Source organism: Taudactylus pleione, unplaced genomic scaffold (genome assembly GCF_031769625.1).
Source record: "Taudactylus pleione unplaced genomic scaffold, aTauple2 ptg000048l, whole genome shotgun sequence".
NCBI lineage: Eukaryota > Metazoa > Chordata > Amphibia > Anura > Myobatrachidae > Taudactylus > Taudactylus pleione.
This window is the reverse complement of record NW_028284450.1, coordinates 1,741,464-1,757,261: the sequence shown is the minus strand read 5'-3', so window position 1 is coordinate 1,757,261 and position 15,798 is coordinate 1,741,464. Positions and strand designations below refer to the sequence as shown.

Here is a 15,798-nt window from a genome sequence, read left to right as displayed (position 1 = left end):
CAGTGTTGGCTAACCTTGACACGCCAACTGTTATGGAACTACATAACCCAGCATGCACTGCTACAGTTTTGCTATTAGGGCATGCTAAAACTGTGGCAGGGCATGCTGGGATATATAGTTCCACAACAGCTGGAGTGTCAAGGTTAGCCAACACTGTTTTAGATACAGGTTTTATTTTGTGTTTATGTTTTTGTTTTGTCTACTCCTAAATAGAGGGAAAATATGTGAAGACGCCTTTACTGTACTTGGACTACTTTTTCACCCCTCCTCTCCCTCTGCTGCCTTTCCAGATGCAAGGAGGGACAAGATATACACAAAATGTATTATACTTTTTTTTTGTGTGCATGCACAATGTGAATATGCATATTTTATGCTTAAAATCTGCCTAACATTCAACTGCAATTGACACCCATAATATATACAGTAACATATACAGTAGCAATTCAGCTTTTCTTTTATTATTTGCATTGACTTATTGTACTGATACAGTGTAGGTATTGAATCCAATGCTGCCTCCGGTAATGGCTTCATAAAATGAACCATGTCAACTGTTTCTTTTATATGTAAAGTGACATCACCAGAGAAAATGATCATAAACTTTCTACTGAATTTGTAATAGTTGTATATTTAAACAAGGGCCCAAAAAAATGTAATAAGCACATTTAACAAATAAATTAAATACTTTAAATAATATTAGATAATACATCTTGTATTCAAACAGCCACAACACCCAGATATACTGTACAACAAAGCACATTCTCTATCATACTTTAGTTGCATAGTAAACGTTAACAAGGCTTTTTTGCTTGAAGTATTACATTTCATAAAAAATAATAAATAGATATAAAATACAGTATAGGCTGGCTGCATTTTTCTGTAATGAGTCCATCTACATAAGACTTACCACTTCTGTCACTATTTGCTTTTTTGATATTAATACAAACATTTTATATTCTTTCAAAATACTGTTACAAATATGTTGGGAAACTTCATTCACTTCATTTTTTTTTCTAATAAATACACAAATAACTATAAATAACACAAACTGCGCAGATTTTATCCCACAGGGATGACATAACCTTACACTGTTATAAACAGGTACCTATTTTTATACTGTATATACACTATACATACATTTCTGATCATCCAATATGAGCAAATTCCCCTCTGTACAAAATGTCCTAACCCCAAATGTCTACTGTAAGGTATTTCTCTTTAGTGACTCAGTTGAATAAGTGAGAACATTTAGAGCAAACTTTTGTATAGAGTAAAATAGTTCATGATTGCGTATGAAAAGTTTTGCATATCATATGCAACATGGTGTTTTATAGATAACTCTAAAAAGATAGAGTCTGCATTGCACACTGCATATTGAGCAGCATTGTACTGATAGTTAAGTCATGTGTGTCCAAGTCCAGTAAACCCAAACGCAGCTACTCCTTGTAGAAAGACTTAGAGCGGTTCTCTGATATTCAGTAAAGCACACTTCTCCTGTTGTAGACAACGTTTTCTGTTTTACTTTCATGGTGCTGCCCGGGATTAAGGTGCAGAGAGCTGGAAAATGTCATAGTACCATTTATCTTGGTTGTCTGTATTTGCATCACCAGCAAACTGATGATTTTGCTTTCCATACAATATTTTCTTAGTTGTTGAATCTTGGAACTATAAGACAAATCACATGTGGAGATAAATTAAATATGATATATATATATATATATATATATATATATATATAGTATAACCTGCATGATGTGCCATTTACTACAGTATTAGTATATTCTAAGAGACAGATGAACACTGAGGGACTCTGATGCAGGTATAGTACATAAGTCAGTTTATGTATTATATCTTCCCAGCATAGTGGTCACAAGTTTATGCATCTGTGCAGTATGCATGATTCTGCCACTTAATCCTGGGCATGGCTGGACAGCAAGGGCTTGGATCTTATTCTTAGGCCAAGTACAGTAAGAGCTGTGTTTCCGTACGAGCCATCTGACAGTATTTGCCAGTGGTCAGGGAATGGTGCCAATAGGGAATGATGACAGTCACCGTTCCTAGTGAACCACCTGTGTGTAAAGTAACTACTACTGTTACTGCCCAGAATGTATTTTCAGCTTTGCATATGGGCAGAAATACGCACTTTCGTTTTTCAGTGCAACTTTTTCAATTGTCAGTGACGCTAATACTGTAGCTCTGTGAAACATGTTGCAGCAGGTGATATTAGGCTCTTTCTAATCTTTTATTTTATGCTATTTATATAGCTGACTGTCCATGTTTGCGAAACTTACTGATTGCTTTTGATACAAAATGTTTTACTAAATATTCTCTGTGTGTTTTGTATTTGGAAATAATTTTGAGATTAGGGACTAAGAGGTCTATTTACTAAACCTTGGATGGAGATAAGGTGAATGGACAAAAAGTACCAGACAATCAGCTCCTAGCTCAATTTTTTAAACAAAGCCTGTGGCATGGCAGCTAGGCTCTGATTGGCTGGTACTTTATCATGGTTCACTTTTTCTCCATCCAAGACTTAGTAAATAGACCCTTGAGATTCTAGTGAGTAAGATGAAAAATCCTACAACTGTGGTTGTAAAATCTAAGTTTTCCATACATTGAGACTTTACAAAGATTTTGTATTTATTAAGAGGGATTTTTTTGTGATACTGGATCTCATTTCTATGTATGGCTCACTGGAGTTGCAGTAAGTAAGATAGTAAGTATGAATATTGTTTTATATTATTTTGTTTCTATAAAGTTTTCCATATAATGTTATAAACAAAGATTCTGTTTTACTGATTTTTCTATGAAATGATGGATTTATTACCTCTGGATTCTTAGTACAGGTTGAGTCTCCCATATCCAAATATTCCATAATACAGAATATTCCGAAATACAGATTTTTTTGGGCTTGACTGAGATAATGAAGCCTTTGATGGTTCAATGTACATAAACCTTGTCTAAGGCACAAATTATTAAAAAATATTGTACAAAATTAGCTTCAGGCTGTGTGTATAGGGTGTATATGAAACATAACTGAATTTTATGGGTGCACACAAACTTTGTTTGAGCCACAAAATTATTGAAAATATTGCATAAAATGACCTGCAGGATGTGTGTATAAGGTGTATATAACACATAAATGCCTCCTGTGTGTATATATGGGTCCCATTCCCAAGATATATCATTACGATATGCAAATATTCCAAAATACGGAATATTCCATTATCCAATATACCCCTGGTCCAAAGCATTTTAGATATCGGAGACTCAATCTGTTCTTTTTATGGGGGCTTTTTGAATGCCAATAGAAAACATCCACTCACTACATGGTTTGGTCTCTGCTAGGTCCAATTTGGGCACTGCTGTTTTGTCCATTGCTGTTATTTAGACATGGCTGAATATAATTTGCATAATACTTTGGAAACATTGACTAAACACTTGTACGAATGAACTCTAAGTATGCTTTACTTATTCTGGCTACTTAAATTCACTTACCATATTTTACACACTGCCACTGCTATCCTCCATATTTTGATAGACACCCGTTGCTTCAAGATGTTGATAACTGCTGCAAAGAGGAGTGTAATGTAAGCTATACTGTACATATTTTATTGTACATACATTTAAACCAAACACAGAATTGAGAAAGTCATCTTACCTTGAGGGAGTAAATTTATTTGCTATAAATAAGAAAGAGAGTAAGGTTATTAAGTGAAGAAAAAAATAAAAATAATGAAAAATACATAACTATGTCACTCAGCAATATATATGGTAGCTTTCTCTACGTGTGTGGTATCTGTGGTGTTTTCTTATCTTGAAAAGTTCCAAAATGGGACTGAACCATCGGACTATTGCCTATAACTCTGGTGGTATGTAATTAATAAATAACAACAATTTTCCTACTGATGAAATGATGAATCCCCTTTATATTCCAAAATGTTGATAATCTATTTATCAGTAAATCTAAAAAACATGCTTTGTTGGGAGCATCCCATAATTGTTATTAGATACCATAATTTTCCCATGTGTCTTTAAGCAGAAAAGCTAGTTTATAAAAAATTTTATAGAAAAAAAGAATATAGCTAATTATTCCTGTAATCTTATGATTTAATCTTTTTATTTAAAGATGAATATGGGTAGTTTTTTTCCATTAGTTGTGACTTTTTTCACTATAGTAGTGAATGTTTTTTTATTTTTTGTATACAATATGTGCATTATGCTTAGATTTATTCACCTGTTTTGCGTAAACGCTTTACAAGCCAGATGAGAAGAGACGCAGTTGACAAGACAGAAGCGCCAGTCGTAACAACTCCAACTGTTACGTAAGTTGCTGAATCATGTGTCATTTTCATAACTATATATGAAATAAATGAAAAGGTTATTATAGCAACATAAAAGTACAAAGAAGACAAAGTTTATTAAACTTTATTGTGATTTAACATTATTTACCTTGGCAGGACGGAGGTGATGCAGTCCAATTTCCATTACTAACACATTCAAGAGTATTTGTTCCATTCAGTAACAGACCATATTCACAGTCAATTAAGCACACAGACCCATATTCAAACTCTCCTAATGGGTGACTGCAATTTATTTTCCCCATGAATGGAGCAACGAGAGCATCACATTTCACAGCTGAAAAAGATGGCAAAGGGGACTTCTTACTAACAAAGTACTGTACAATAGATTCACAGTAACAAAGAAATAAGATATTTATACTGCTCTGACTCTACAAAATCAATGATCATTTTTAAATCAAATATATGTATCACACCTTTATAGTAGCTGAATAGAAATTTCCACCATGGATCTGCCTGTATAGCATGCCCAGTATAAAATTAAACATCACAACTGTGAATATAATCCTAATAATCCAACATTTACCTTCACATTTGGGAACAGCCAAATTCCATTTTCCAGAAGATAAGCATGTGACCACTGATGAGCCAATCATCCTGAAGCCTTCTGAGCAGCTAAACGAGCACTGTGAGTTGTAGTTGGATGCATCTTGGCATTCCATCTGACCGTTCTCAGGAGCAATCACAGCAGCACATTGAACAGCTGGAAATTAGGGGAAAAAATGGGTTAAAACCTCACTAATCGTATGATATACATGTTTAGTTATTCTAATAAATTTACACTATGCTTTAGAAAGTTGATTGTGTACAAATATTTATAAAGGTGGGGGAAACTGTTCTTTAAAACATGAAAATTATTTTAAAAAGTCCATAAAATATGACATGAGGGGGCTTAAGCAGGGGCCAAATATGATATTAAATATGCACATATCTATAACTGCACAATCTAAGCAGCTATAACAATGTACAGGCGGCCACCAGTTTTACCTTTACATATGGGCACTGAAGACGTCCACTCTCCGGAAAGCAAACATTGGAGTTTGGATGGGCCGACCATCTGGAAACCTTCTGCACAGGAAAATGCACAGGTGGCGCTGTAGTGTGACCCATCCTGGCATTCCATCACACCATTCTCAGGGGTAACCAAGGCAGCACACTGCACAGCTAAGGGACAATGTAAATGTTAGTAGGAAATCACTGTCATCATAACATATAAATAATTTTTATTATAATCTAATGTTTTATATTTAACAATTATTACAGTAATAATATTACTATAATAATGTATAATAGAGAGCAACATAATAAGCTACAGACTGTCTAATCCTGTCGCCCAATAGTCCCTGCACCATTAACCTTAACTCGTGGCAGAAACACACTTGCTCAAATGCAATCTCCTCAGGACATGAACACTCTCCCCCCCGCCCCCTTTACGTTTTTCAAGGCTGATCTGTCAAAAGTAGAGAGCTACTTTTAACTCAAGGACATGTACAACACCCCTTTATAGAGTTTGAAAGGAAATTGTACAGATCTCCCATAGTATGCACACTGTAACATTATAAGTCAGAATTGTGACAACATTTACCTTCACATTTGGGAACAGCCGAATTCCATTTTCCAGAAGATAAGCATGTGACCACTGATGAGCCAATCATCCTGAAGCCTTCTGAGCAGCTAAACGAGCACTGTGAGTTGTAGTTGGATGCATCTTGGCATTCCATCTGACCGTTCTCAGGAGCAATCACAGCAGCACATTGAACAGCTGGAAATTAGGGGAAAAAATGGGTTAAAACCTCACTAATCGTATGATATACATGTTTAGTTATTCTAATAAATTTACACTATGCTTTAGAAAGTTGATTGTGTACAAAGATTTATAAAGGTGGGGGAAACTGTTCTTTAAAACATGAAAATTATTTTAAAAAGTCCATAAAATATGACATGAGGGGGTTTAAGCAGGGGCCAAATATGATATTAAATATGCACATATCTATAACTGCACAATCTAAGCAGCTATAACAAAGTACAGCGGCCATCAGTTTTACCTTTACATATGGGCACTGAAGATGTCCACTCTCCGGAAAGCAAACATTGGAGTTTGGATGAGCCGACCGTCTGGAAACCTTCTGCACAGGAAAATGCACAGGTGGCGCTGTAGTGTGACCCATCCTGGCATTCCATCACACCATTCTCAGGGGTAACCAAGGCAGCACACTGCACAGCTAAGGGACAATGTAAATGTTAGTAGGAAATCACTGTCATCATAACATATAAATAATTTTTATGATAATCTAATGTTTTATATTTAACAATTATTACAGTAATAATATTACTATAATAATGTATAATAGAGAGCAACATAATAACCTACAGACTGTCTAATCCTGTCGCCCAATAGTCCCTGCACCATTAACCTTAACTCGTGGCAGAAACACACTTGCTCAAATGCAATCTCCTCAGGACATGAACACTCTCCCCCCCGCCCCCCTTTACGTTTTTCAAGGCTGATCTGTCAAAAGTAGAGAGCTACTTTAAACTCAAGGACATGTACAACACCCCTTTATAGAGTTTGAAAGGAAATTGTACAGATCTCCCATAGTATGCACACTGTAACATTATAAGTCAGAATTGTGACAACATTTACCTTCACATTTGGGAACAGCCGAATTCCATTTTCCAGAAGATAAGCATGTGACCACTGATGAGCCAATCATCCTGAAGCCTTCTGAGCAGCTAAATGAGCACTGTGAGTTGTAGTTGGATGCACCTTGGCATTCCATCTGACCGTTCTCAGGAGCAATCACAGCAGCACATTGAACAGCTGGAAATTAGGGGAAAATGGTTTAAATAACTAATTGTGCGATTTAGATTATTTAGTAATTCTATTAAGTTGACACTATGCTTTAGAAAGTTATTTATGTATGGTCTTAGCTGGGCTAAGGTTTTTATGTTGAATTAATCCAAAATTTTGAATATAATGTTAATTTACAGTATACTCAACATATTATTAAAAGTATGGCATAATGTTATGTAAATCACCACAATGAAATGTCATTAAATATGACATCAGGAGTCTTATTAATTTATAATTGCATATAATCTAAACAGCTCTAATAAAGTACAAGCGGCCATCAGTTTTACCTTTACATATGGGCACTGAAGACGTCCACTCTCCAGAAAGCAAACATTGGAGTTTGGATGAGCCGACCATCTGGAAGCCTTCTGCACAGGAAAATGCACAGGTGGCGCTGTAGTGTGACCCATCCTGGCATTCCATCACACCATTCTCAGGGGTAACCAAGGCAGCACACTGCACAGCTAAGGGACAATGTAAATGTTAGTAGGAAATCACTGTCATCATAACATATAAATACATTTTATGATAATCTAATGTTTTATATTTAACAATTATTACAGTATATTTATATTTTACCATAATGTCCAAACATGAAAAACAGCAAAGAGATTTTGGCTATGACATATCAGAATCACATTTTTAGGATTAAATAAAAATACTATATTTATAAATTACATAGTAAAAGGCTTTTCTTACCATCACATTTTGGAATTTCTCCAGTCCACTGACCGGGAGCAGCACAGATAATTGAAGACGTCCCAATCAGTCTGAATCCTTCTGCACAATTAAAATTACAGATGGATTTATCTACCAGCATCTCTCTAGTAGTTGTGCAGATCATGGCCCCATTCAGTGGTTCCTCTGGACGCTTGCATTCAATAGCTGTGCACAAAGAGGACACATGTAATAACAAAATAACTACATAGATTTAATTTTCCAAAACACATTTCTGCTTAATTTTAAAACATCAAATTTTTGCTCTCTTAAATATGTGGGCCTATTATCAGGGATGAATTTAGGGGTCAGGCCACCCCTGGGGACAACATTATTGGCCAGCCGCCCACTCCCACAATTTTATTATTTTCATTATTAATTTAATGTGATTGTTTTTCCTGCCTAGTAAATGAAACACATGCTATAGTGGAACAGATAATTAAACAGTAAGTGTACTGGGTGCCTCTGGGGTGGGAGGTGTTGGCTGGACAGGAGTCCGCCAGTCACATACTCAGATAGCCCACAGGTGACAGCTAGCTTAGGGCTGCTCCCACTGGATTCAAAGCACTTCTTACCTTTACATATTGGAGATTTTTCTGTCCAATGACCAGAAGTACTACAAAGTGATGACGGAGACCCCACCATGGCATAACCTTCATCACAGCTGTAATTGCATGTGGATTTATGTGGCAGCATTTCATCATTGCCAGAACAGTTCATTGCTCCATTGTCTGGTTTCTCTGGACGCTCGCACTGAATAGCTGAAAAAGTATCAGAAGAAAATATTTCTCAATTTTAGTCTGGTATATTAGGTTGACATTTATCATGTTGTCATCATAACTGGCACCAGTCGTGTCGACATTATGAATGTCAACATTGTAATTGTCAACATAATGACTTCATCCTGATAAACAACATATTTTCTTCACAAAAGATGTGTTTTAAACTATAACACCAATCATAACAGACATAAAAACATAAAACTAAAAAAATTATACAAATGTACAATTGAAAGCAATTCATTTGTAAATATGCCTGACAAATGGGGTCCCGAAAGATTGCATTATAATGTGTTCATGCTAGTCATTACAGGATACTTTTATATTAATTTCTGTGTTTTATACTAAATTAATGTGTCAATTATAAACAATGCAACATTCTCTTTTGAACTCAGTTAGTACTGAACATGCAGAATTGATCATTTGGTTCATACTAAGCGTCAACCTTGCTCCATAAGCAAATGTCATTTATACGATTAGATTAGATTTAAGGGTAGATCATGTACTAAGCTTTGGAGGGAAATAAAGTGGAGAGAGATAAAATACCAACCAATTATATTGATTGGTACTTTATCTCTCCCCTCTTGATCTCTCACCAAGGCTTGGCACATCTACCCCTTATCTTTTCCCATCTGCCATTACTTTTGTTATGACTACATCTAACATGGACATACATTTTTAGACTTACAAATAAGTTTATCCCAAATATTGTGAAATTATAATTCCTGTCAATACCAGCCAATTCTCTCATGTGGTGTTACTGTCCCAACACTTTTGTGAAGACTATTCTAATTTTCTTGAAGATCAAACTGAAAAGTACTACTCAAAGCTATAAAGAATGTTTTGTATCAATGTTGCGTATGAAAACAGAATTATCTTGGCACTAACAGAATGAGAATGGAATTACTCTTTATATGCTCATCTTTGACATTTATAATTTAATGAAATTAGTCACAATAATGTACATTTTAGATTCTAAATCAACTCTTGGTATCCATTAATATGATTTGTACAATGTCATATAATCTGGCTAGAGTGCTGACCGTAGTGAACACTTGAGTCCTTCTTACCTTCACATTTTGGGGAATTTTGTGTCCACTGACCAGGAGTCACACAAAGTATTGTAGGCGACCCAGCCAAGGTGAAGCCTTCATTACAGCTGAAACTACATGTGGACCTATCTGGTAGCATTTCACCGTTGTAAGAACAGTTCATTACGCCATTCTCTAGTTCTGATGGACGCTCACACCGAATAGCTGAACAAAATTAAGACATATTGTAATTGTTAGTATCCATTTTCCTATTTTAGTAATAGTAGTTGTTTGGAAGATAAAACAAAGTTGATTAATACACAGCCATACAATAAAATTATCTGATAGTTCAGTAGTGATTTAAACGGCCATGAAAATAATACTTAAAAGTAAAACAACAATCCCTGTACATACCTTTACAGTGTGGAATCTGAGTTCCCCAATCTCCTTTTGCAGTACACTGTACACTTTCTGAGCCAACCAATACATGTCCATCCGAACAGGCAAAATTACAGCTTGACTGATAGGTAAAGTCTCCATTTACATGAGTACACACAACTGATCCATGGTCAATGTCATTCACTGCTGGACAAGTGACAACTGAAAAATAAAAAGATACCTTTAATACAAAGTGCTATATTATGATGTTTCTCCTTACATTGAAAAATATGACTATTTTCTGTAGCCTTGGGGATAGGTTTGTAACACTGTTGACAAAATAATGTAATTACCATGCTCGCAGTTTGTTCCATAAAATCCCTCAGAGCAGTTGCAAGTGTAATCATTAATTGTTTCTATACATTCCCCATGGTTGTTGCAAGAAGAAGAGTGGCAGGAAGCTGCAAATAAATGGAAATATTACATTTTAATCAGACCAAAACAATACTGAAAACTGTGGTAGTGTTTAGTTTAATTGTAGATAGATAGATATGTAAATATATTTTATATATATATATATATATATATACATATATATACACACACATACAAATACATATATAATAAAAACGGTCCACCGTGCCTCCATCTTTCACCTGCTCTGGCTGATGTTCATACTCCCCCACTCCGTTCTGTCCTGTTAAGACACCCTCACTCCCACCCCCCATTCCATCACCCCCACTCTGTCCTGCTCCCCTAGCCGGCCGGGTCTTGCAGCACTAGGAGTGACCCATCTCCCGCAATGGGAGCCATTGGGGTGCACACCCAAACCCAATGGTTGAAAGTTTTATGACTATAATGTATGAAATTATTATAAATATATATAGAAAGTGGGAAAGAGAAGGTGTGAAGTGTTTAGACAGTTTTGTCTGTATACAAGATTTTGAAAACTAGAATGTACACACTTGTAAACTGTCACTTCAGCATCAAATGCATCAATGTTTGTTGCACTGAAAAGTTATAAATATTAGGGCTCATAGTGTAACATCCAATGAAAAGCTGACATATAAACTGTGCAAACATACATTATTCATGACCGTGGCATTACACCCATACCTTTGTAACACAAAGCAACTTTTCTCTTATTGCAGGGTTCATCATTCCATTTGCCAGCATCAATTGTCCTTTTCACATACATTTCAACACAGTCCTCATTTTTCTTCTCGCTTTTGTTGTTGGGCTCATTTGTGGCCCAGTTTTTAGCTTCGTCAGTTAGGACCTTCTTAGTGCCAACCCAGAACCACTGGCCAGTGATATTGTTTTTTCGAATGCCAATCCAGTAATATGTTTGCGTAAAATTCAGTTTGTCGTTGAGATAGTTATTCTCTTTTCGGTTTTGAATTGCTACCATATCAGTGCAGTGTTTTCTACAATAATCTTGAGCATCATTATAGGTCATGGTATAGGATGAGTGGTGGTAGGTCCAGCCATGTACACAAGACAACAGTGAAATGCCTGCAATGAAGGACAGCTAATTTATTAATATCATACAGCATTGGTTTCTTTTTTACACACTATTATACTTAATGTTTTTTACAGAAAAATGGTCTGCAGTACATCTAATTAAGGAACCATATGCCGAACTGTGTGTCAGTTAAACTCGATGTAAAACTGTATGTGTGGAATGCAACTATCAGTGATGTGCAGTTGCAAAGTGTGGCTGTGCACATTATGATGTTTATGGTATAACAACATCGTAGATTTTATTGTGTACCTCTATGGGGTGCTAGGAAAAATCTGAGATGTTGTTGGTTGCAAAGTGCTAGAGAAATGATCAGAATGATGTCACCCCCTGCCATAGCCACCAATTGAATAGCCCCTCTATGTTTCCATGTTTTGTATAAAGGTGCATACACACTGGACAATGTGTCTAGTGAGCGACATCGGCAGCCTCGGGCCCAACAGGGGTGCCGGCAGCGGTAAGTGCAATCACCCTTGCCAATGCCAGCCACGACAAACGACGGCGAGGGGGCATGGCCATGCTGCATTCGGCAGCATGGCATTGTTAACGATATCCCCAGATTGAGCTGCATATACAGCCAGGTGGGGATATTGTTATCATCTCGCGGGAGCGTGCATCATTCGTCAATGAGTGCATGCACACTGGATGATATGAAAAATATATTGTTGAACGATATCGTTATCATTCATATCGTTCATGGTTATCGTCCAGTGTGCTTAATACAAACTTTTCAAAAAGGAAATTAGATTTCATAGATAGTGTAGGTTGATAAAAAATGCTAATTTAAACATAGAGGATCATTAGTTTAGTTTACTATTTGTAGTGGAGTTGGAAATCTCATCATGCCACTAAACCTATGCAAACTTACTCAGGAGAGAATAAGCATATAAACAATATTTCCTTATTAATTGAATTTGATATCTAAGAAAAAATGGGGAGATATGGTCACTTACCACAGCTGATTAAGTAGAAATAAAACAAATATGCCATCACACTCTTATGGGCAACAAAGTCTGTAGCAATAATGATGAAAATCCTGTAACATAATATAAATCATTTTATTATAAGATGCTTCTTGCGTGTTTCTTACTATAGTATGCATTTCAAATCCATTAATAATGCATCTATTTTTAAACTGTAGTGAAAAAATAACACATAGTTTATACTCAATTATATATGCAAAGACACATAATCTTAATGTACTATAAAGTCAGAATGACAATAGTTATGTTTTACACACATATGTTAGTGTTTATTCAAATAATGTGCTTTTCCCTGCTTTCAGTCAGGGAAAAATACTGAAAGTCCATTAATTTGCCTAAAAATGTAATCAGCTACTGTAGGTGAAGATAACATTAAATTTAAAGGAAAAATACAAGCTGTATATTTATTTATTTACAGTTTAAAAATGTTTTATTATATACAATAAGTATTCAACACATAAGATGCTATTCAATTTAAAGAACATTTTTCAGTCACAAGAGCTATAATACCGCAAGCAGTTTAATTTATTTAATGTATTTTTCTTAATATATACATTTAAATTCCCAAAGTTATCAACTTTTTAGAAGTAAAATGTAATTCAGTTATTAAGTATTATTTATTATATCAGACTATCTAAGTTTTTAATTGAATTAAAGTTAGTTTGTAGTAGTATTGTTTTGAAATCAAAAGAAATACTCACTATTTTATGTTGAAAAATCTTCTGTCAACAGTCAGTATTACAGCAGTGAATATTTATCCTGTAATGCTTGCAGGAAGCTTAACTGAAACTGCTGAATCCATGCATCTTTTATACACTGCCTGCCAGAAAATCCAAGTGACGTCTAGTAAGTTCATTTGCATAAAATAGAAGGATGGCTGAGTGGAAACACAAAAATTCCATGGCTCAGAGGAATTTCCCAGAAGAATCCTACTAGATAAAATAGCATTTTAATTAGTCTGTTGCCTAAAATTAAATATTGAAAACATGGCTGATTAGTGTTATACCAGTAAATCAATATAATACATTTTTTTATATTTATTCAAAAACAATAATTATTATAATTTGTTTCCTAAATTAATATTTTATCTGCTTTGAACTAAATGTATTACTACAAGCAATCTCACTCATGCCACTTTTGGCACAAAAATAAATAAAATACATTCATTCATCTATATATCTATAAGCTTGGTCTTGCTTAAAAGTAAAATATAACAAAATATTACACTGATTGACCATGATGACAAGGTAACCAAAGTAGATTTTTAGAATATTTTACATATTTTTGGAGAAAATATAGTGCAAACCTATTAATTTGCCTAAACATATGATCAGTTAAGTTAAGTTTATTTTACATTTAAAGGAAAATTCTTTCTTTAAAGTGGAATTTCTTTATAGTTTGTTTTTTATATCGGGTGAACTAGTTTCCTTAGTTCACGACCACATTCACCAGCATTAAATGATTAATTGTATGCTGGATCCAATAGAGTAGCTTTTATTAGATCCAGTTGACATCTAATAGCATTTGCAGGCCAGAGGGACCTGCATCAGCACTTTCCTAAGAATACTCTCTGCTGGGGTAAGTCATTTTGATGTTGTGAGTTAAACAGTTCCTGGCACACTTATTGGGTCACATAACTATGATTGACTTTCATCTTAAAGCACATATGTCATTTCTCAGCAGCCATTTAAAATAACAGTTCAGGTATAAGAAGCCACTGCCATTTTATGTTAACATTTGGTTGACAAATGGCTAGTCATTAGAACAGCTCATATAGGGGTCTATACATTATCCTTTTTGAGCCTGTTACACATTCAGAAATGCTAGTATCCATATGTTTTTAGTAACATGCCCATTCACTATTAGGGGCCCAACGGGGCCGCTTAGTGTTCAGCAAACTCCGAAAACTAAAAGTTAAAGTTTTCATAGTTTGCTTGCAGGAATCAACACCATATTCAGATGGTGTTGGTTCCCAGAGCCCCACTTCTTCCTATGGGAAGGAGGTCCGGGGTTGAGAAGAAGGATCCCTCTGCAAGCATCCCACTTGCATGTGTGAACTCAGACAACGCATGCGCCCTGGGCAGACCCAGCAGTGATAAGTATCACCAGGGCTGCCAAGAGAAGTCCTGGGCTCCGGTACAGCAACTCCACAGGGCCCCCCGAGCCATTCGCAGTGCATGACATTTCCGCCATCTACTGGAGGGGGAGCAAGAGCAAGATTATTGGCCACAGCGCATAGCAGCCGTATTAGTGTCTCCGCTAGACCAGGGGGTAGGGCGCTGAAGGTATGGGCAGGGAGCCTGCGCATGCCCAAGGCGCATGCACTCTCACAAAGGGAGCATCTGCCAGGACCCCTTATTTTGTGAAAGAGGGTGCTCCACAGTGATTTTAGGGTACAGGATGCTCTATAACATGTAAGTGCGATCTTTATATATACACACGTGTATATATATTTATATACACACACATATATATATTACACACATAATTACCAAATCTCCTTCTGTAGCAGTGACCATGTGAGTGTGACTGAGCTGAGGGTAGAGCCGAGGAGCACGCCGCTGACTGCTGTGACTGTGCGTGTGACAGTGCTGCAGCTTCTATATTTTCAATGTATAAATATAATAAAAGCATCCATTCTTTATTGTATTATATATACATATATATATATATGTATAATTTATATATCATATACATGTCATATATATATACATATATATATATATATACATATATAATACAATAAAGAATGGATGCTTTTATTATATTTATACATTGAAAATATAGAAGCTGCAGTACTGTCACACGCACAGTCACAGCAGTCAGCGGCGTGCTCCTCGGCTCTTCGCTCAGCTCAGTCACACTTACTTACATGGTCACTGCTACAGAAGGAGATTTGGTGTAATGAGGCCATTAAGGAGTATCTGTAATCACTGTGAATAAGAGTAAGGTGCAGCCGCTTTAGAAGTTAAAGGGTCACACATGTGTCCCTTAGCGTATGTCATGTTGCCCATCACTGATCAATGTTTAAGGAAAAATAATAAACATAAAAATAATGTGTGTCCAAACTTCTTCTTATACCATAAATTTCCAGATTTTGTGACACTTTGGTTTCAAATATTTGATTGCACTATTAAAATGCATTATAGACTAGGGGTGAGCGGGTTCGGATTTCT

At 35.7% G+C, this 15,798-nt stretch overlaps 1 protein-coding gene across 1 annotated transcript; it reads right to left on the bottom strand.

Annotated features, from left to right (window-relative positions):
• Window positions 1-472: 472 nt before the first annotated feature.
• LOC148537609 (E-selectin-like) lies at window positions 473-13,397 on the bottom strand. Its single transcript, XM_088460542.1, has 19 exons — window positions 13,324-13,397; window positions 12,593-12,675; window positions 11,234-11,632; window positions 10,471-10,578; window positions 10,154-10,339; window positions 9,779-9,964; window positions 8,505-8,690; window positions 7,912-8,097; window positions 7,500-7,676; window positions 7,003-7,179; window positions 6,404-6,580; window positions 5,944-6,120; window positions 5,346-5,522; window positions 4,885-5,061; window positions 4,450-4,635; window positions 4,235-4,354; window positions 3,659-3,680; window positions 3,496-3,568; window positions 473-1,662 (listed from the first exon to the last, which is right to left on the bottom strand). The coding sequence occupies exons 2-18, from the start codon at window positions 12,627-12,629 to the stop codon at window positions 3,502-3,504; spliced, it is 2,745 nt and encodes a 914-aa protein (XP_088316668.1). The 5' UTR covers window positions 12,630-12,675; window positions 13,324-13,397; the 3' UTR covers window positions 473-1,662; window positions 3,496-3,501.
• Between the last annotated feature and the right edge of the window lie 2,401 nt (window positions 13,398-15,798).

What these genes read in the sequence shown, in the direction of transcription:
- LOC148537609 (XM_088460542.1), bottom strand. Translation starts at nt 12,629, where the DNA reads ATGGCATATTTGTTTTATTTCTACTTAATCAGCTGTG. An exon ending in AAAATCTCCAATATGTAAAG is followed by an intron (nt 8,098 to 8,504) that starts GTAAGAAGTGCT and finishes CTTTGTGCACAG; the next exon opens with CTATTGAATGCAAGCGTCCA. An exon ending in AAAGCGTTTACGCAAAACAG is followed by an intron (nt 3,681 to 4,234) that starts GTGAATAAATCT and finishes TCTTATTTATAG; the next exon opens with CAAATAAATTTACTCCCTCA.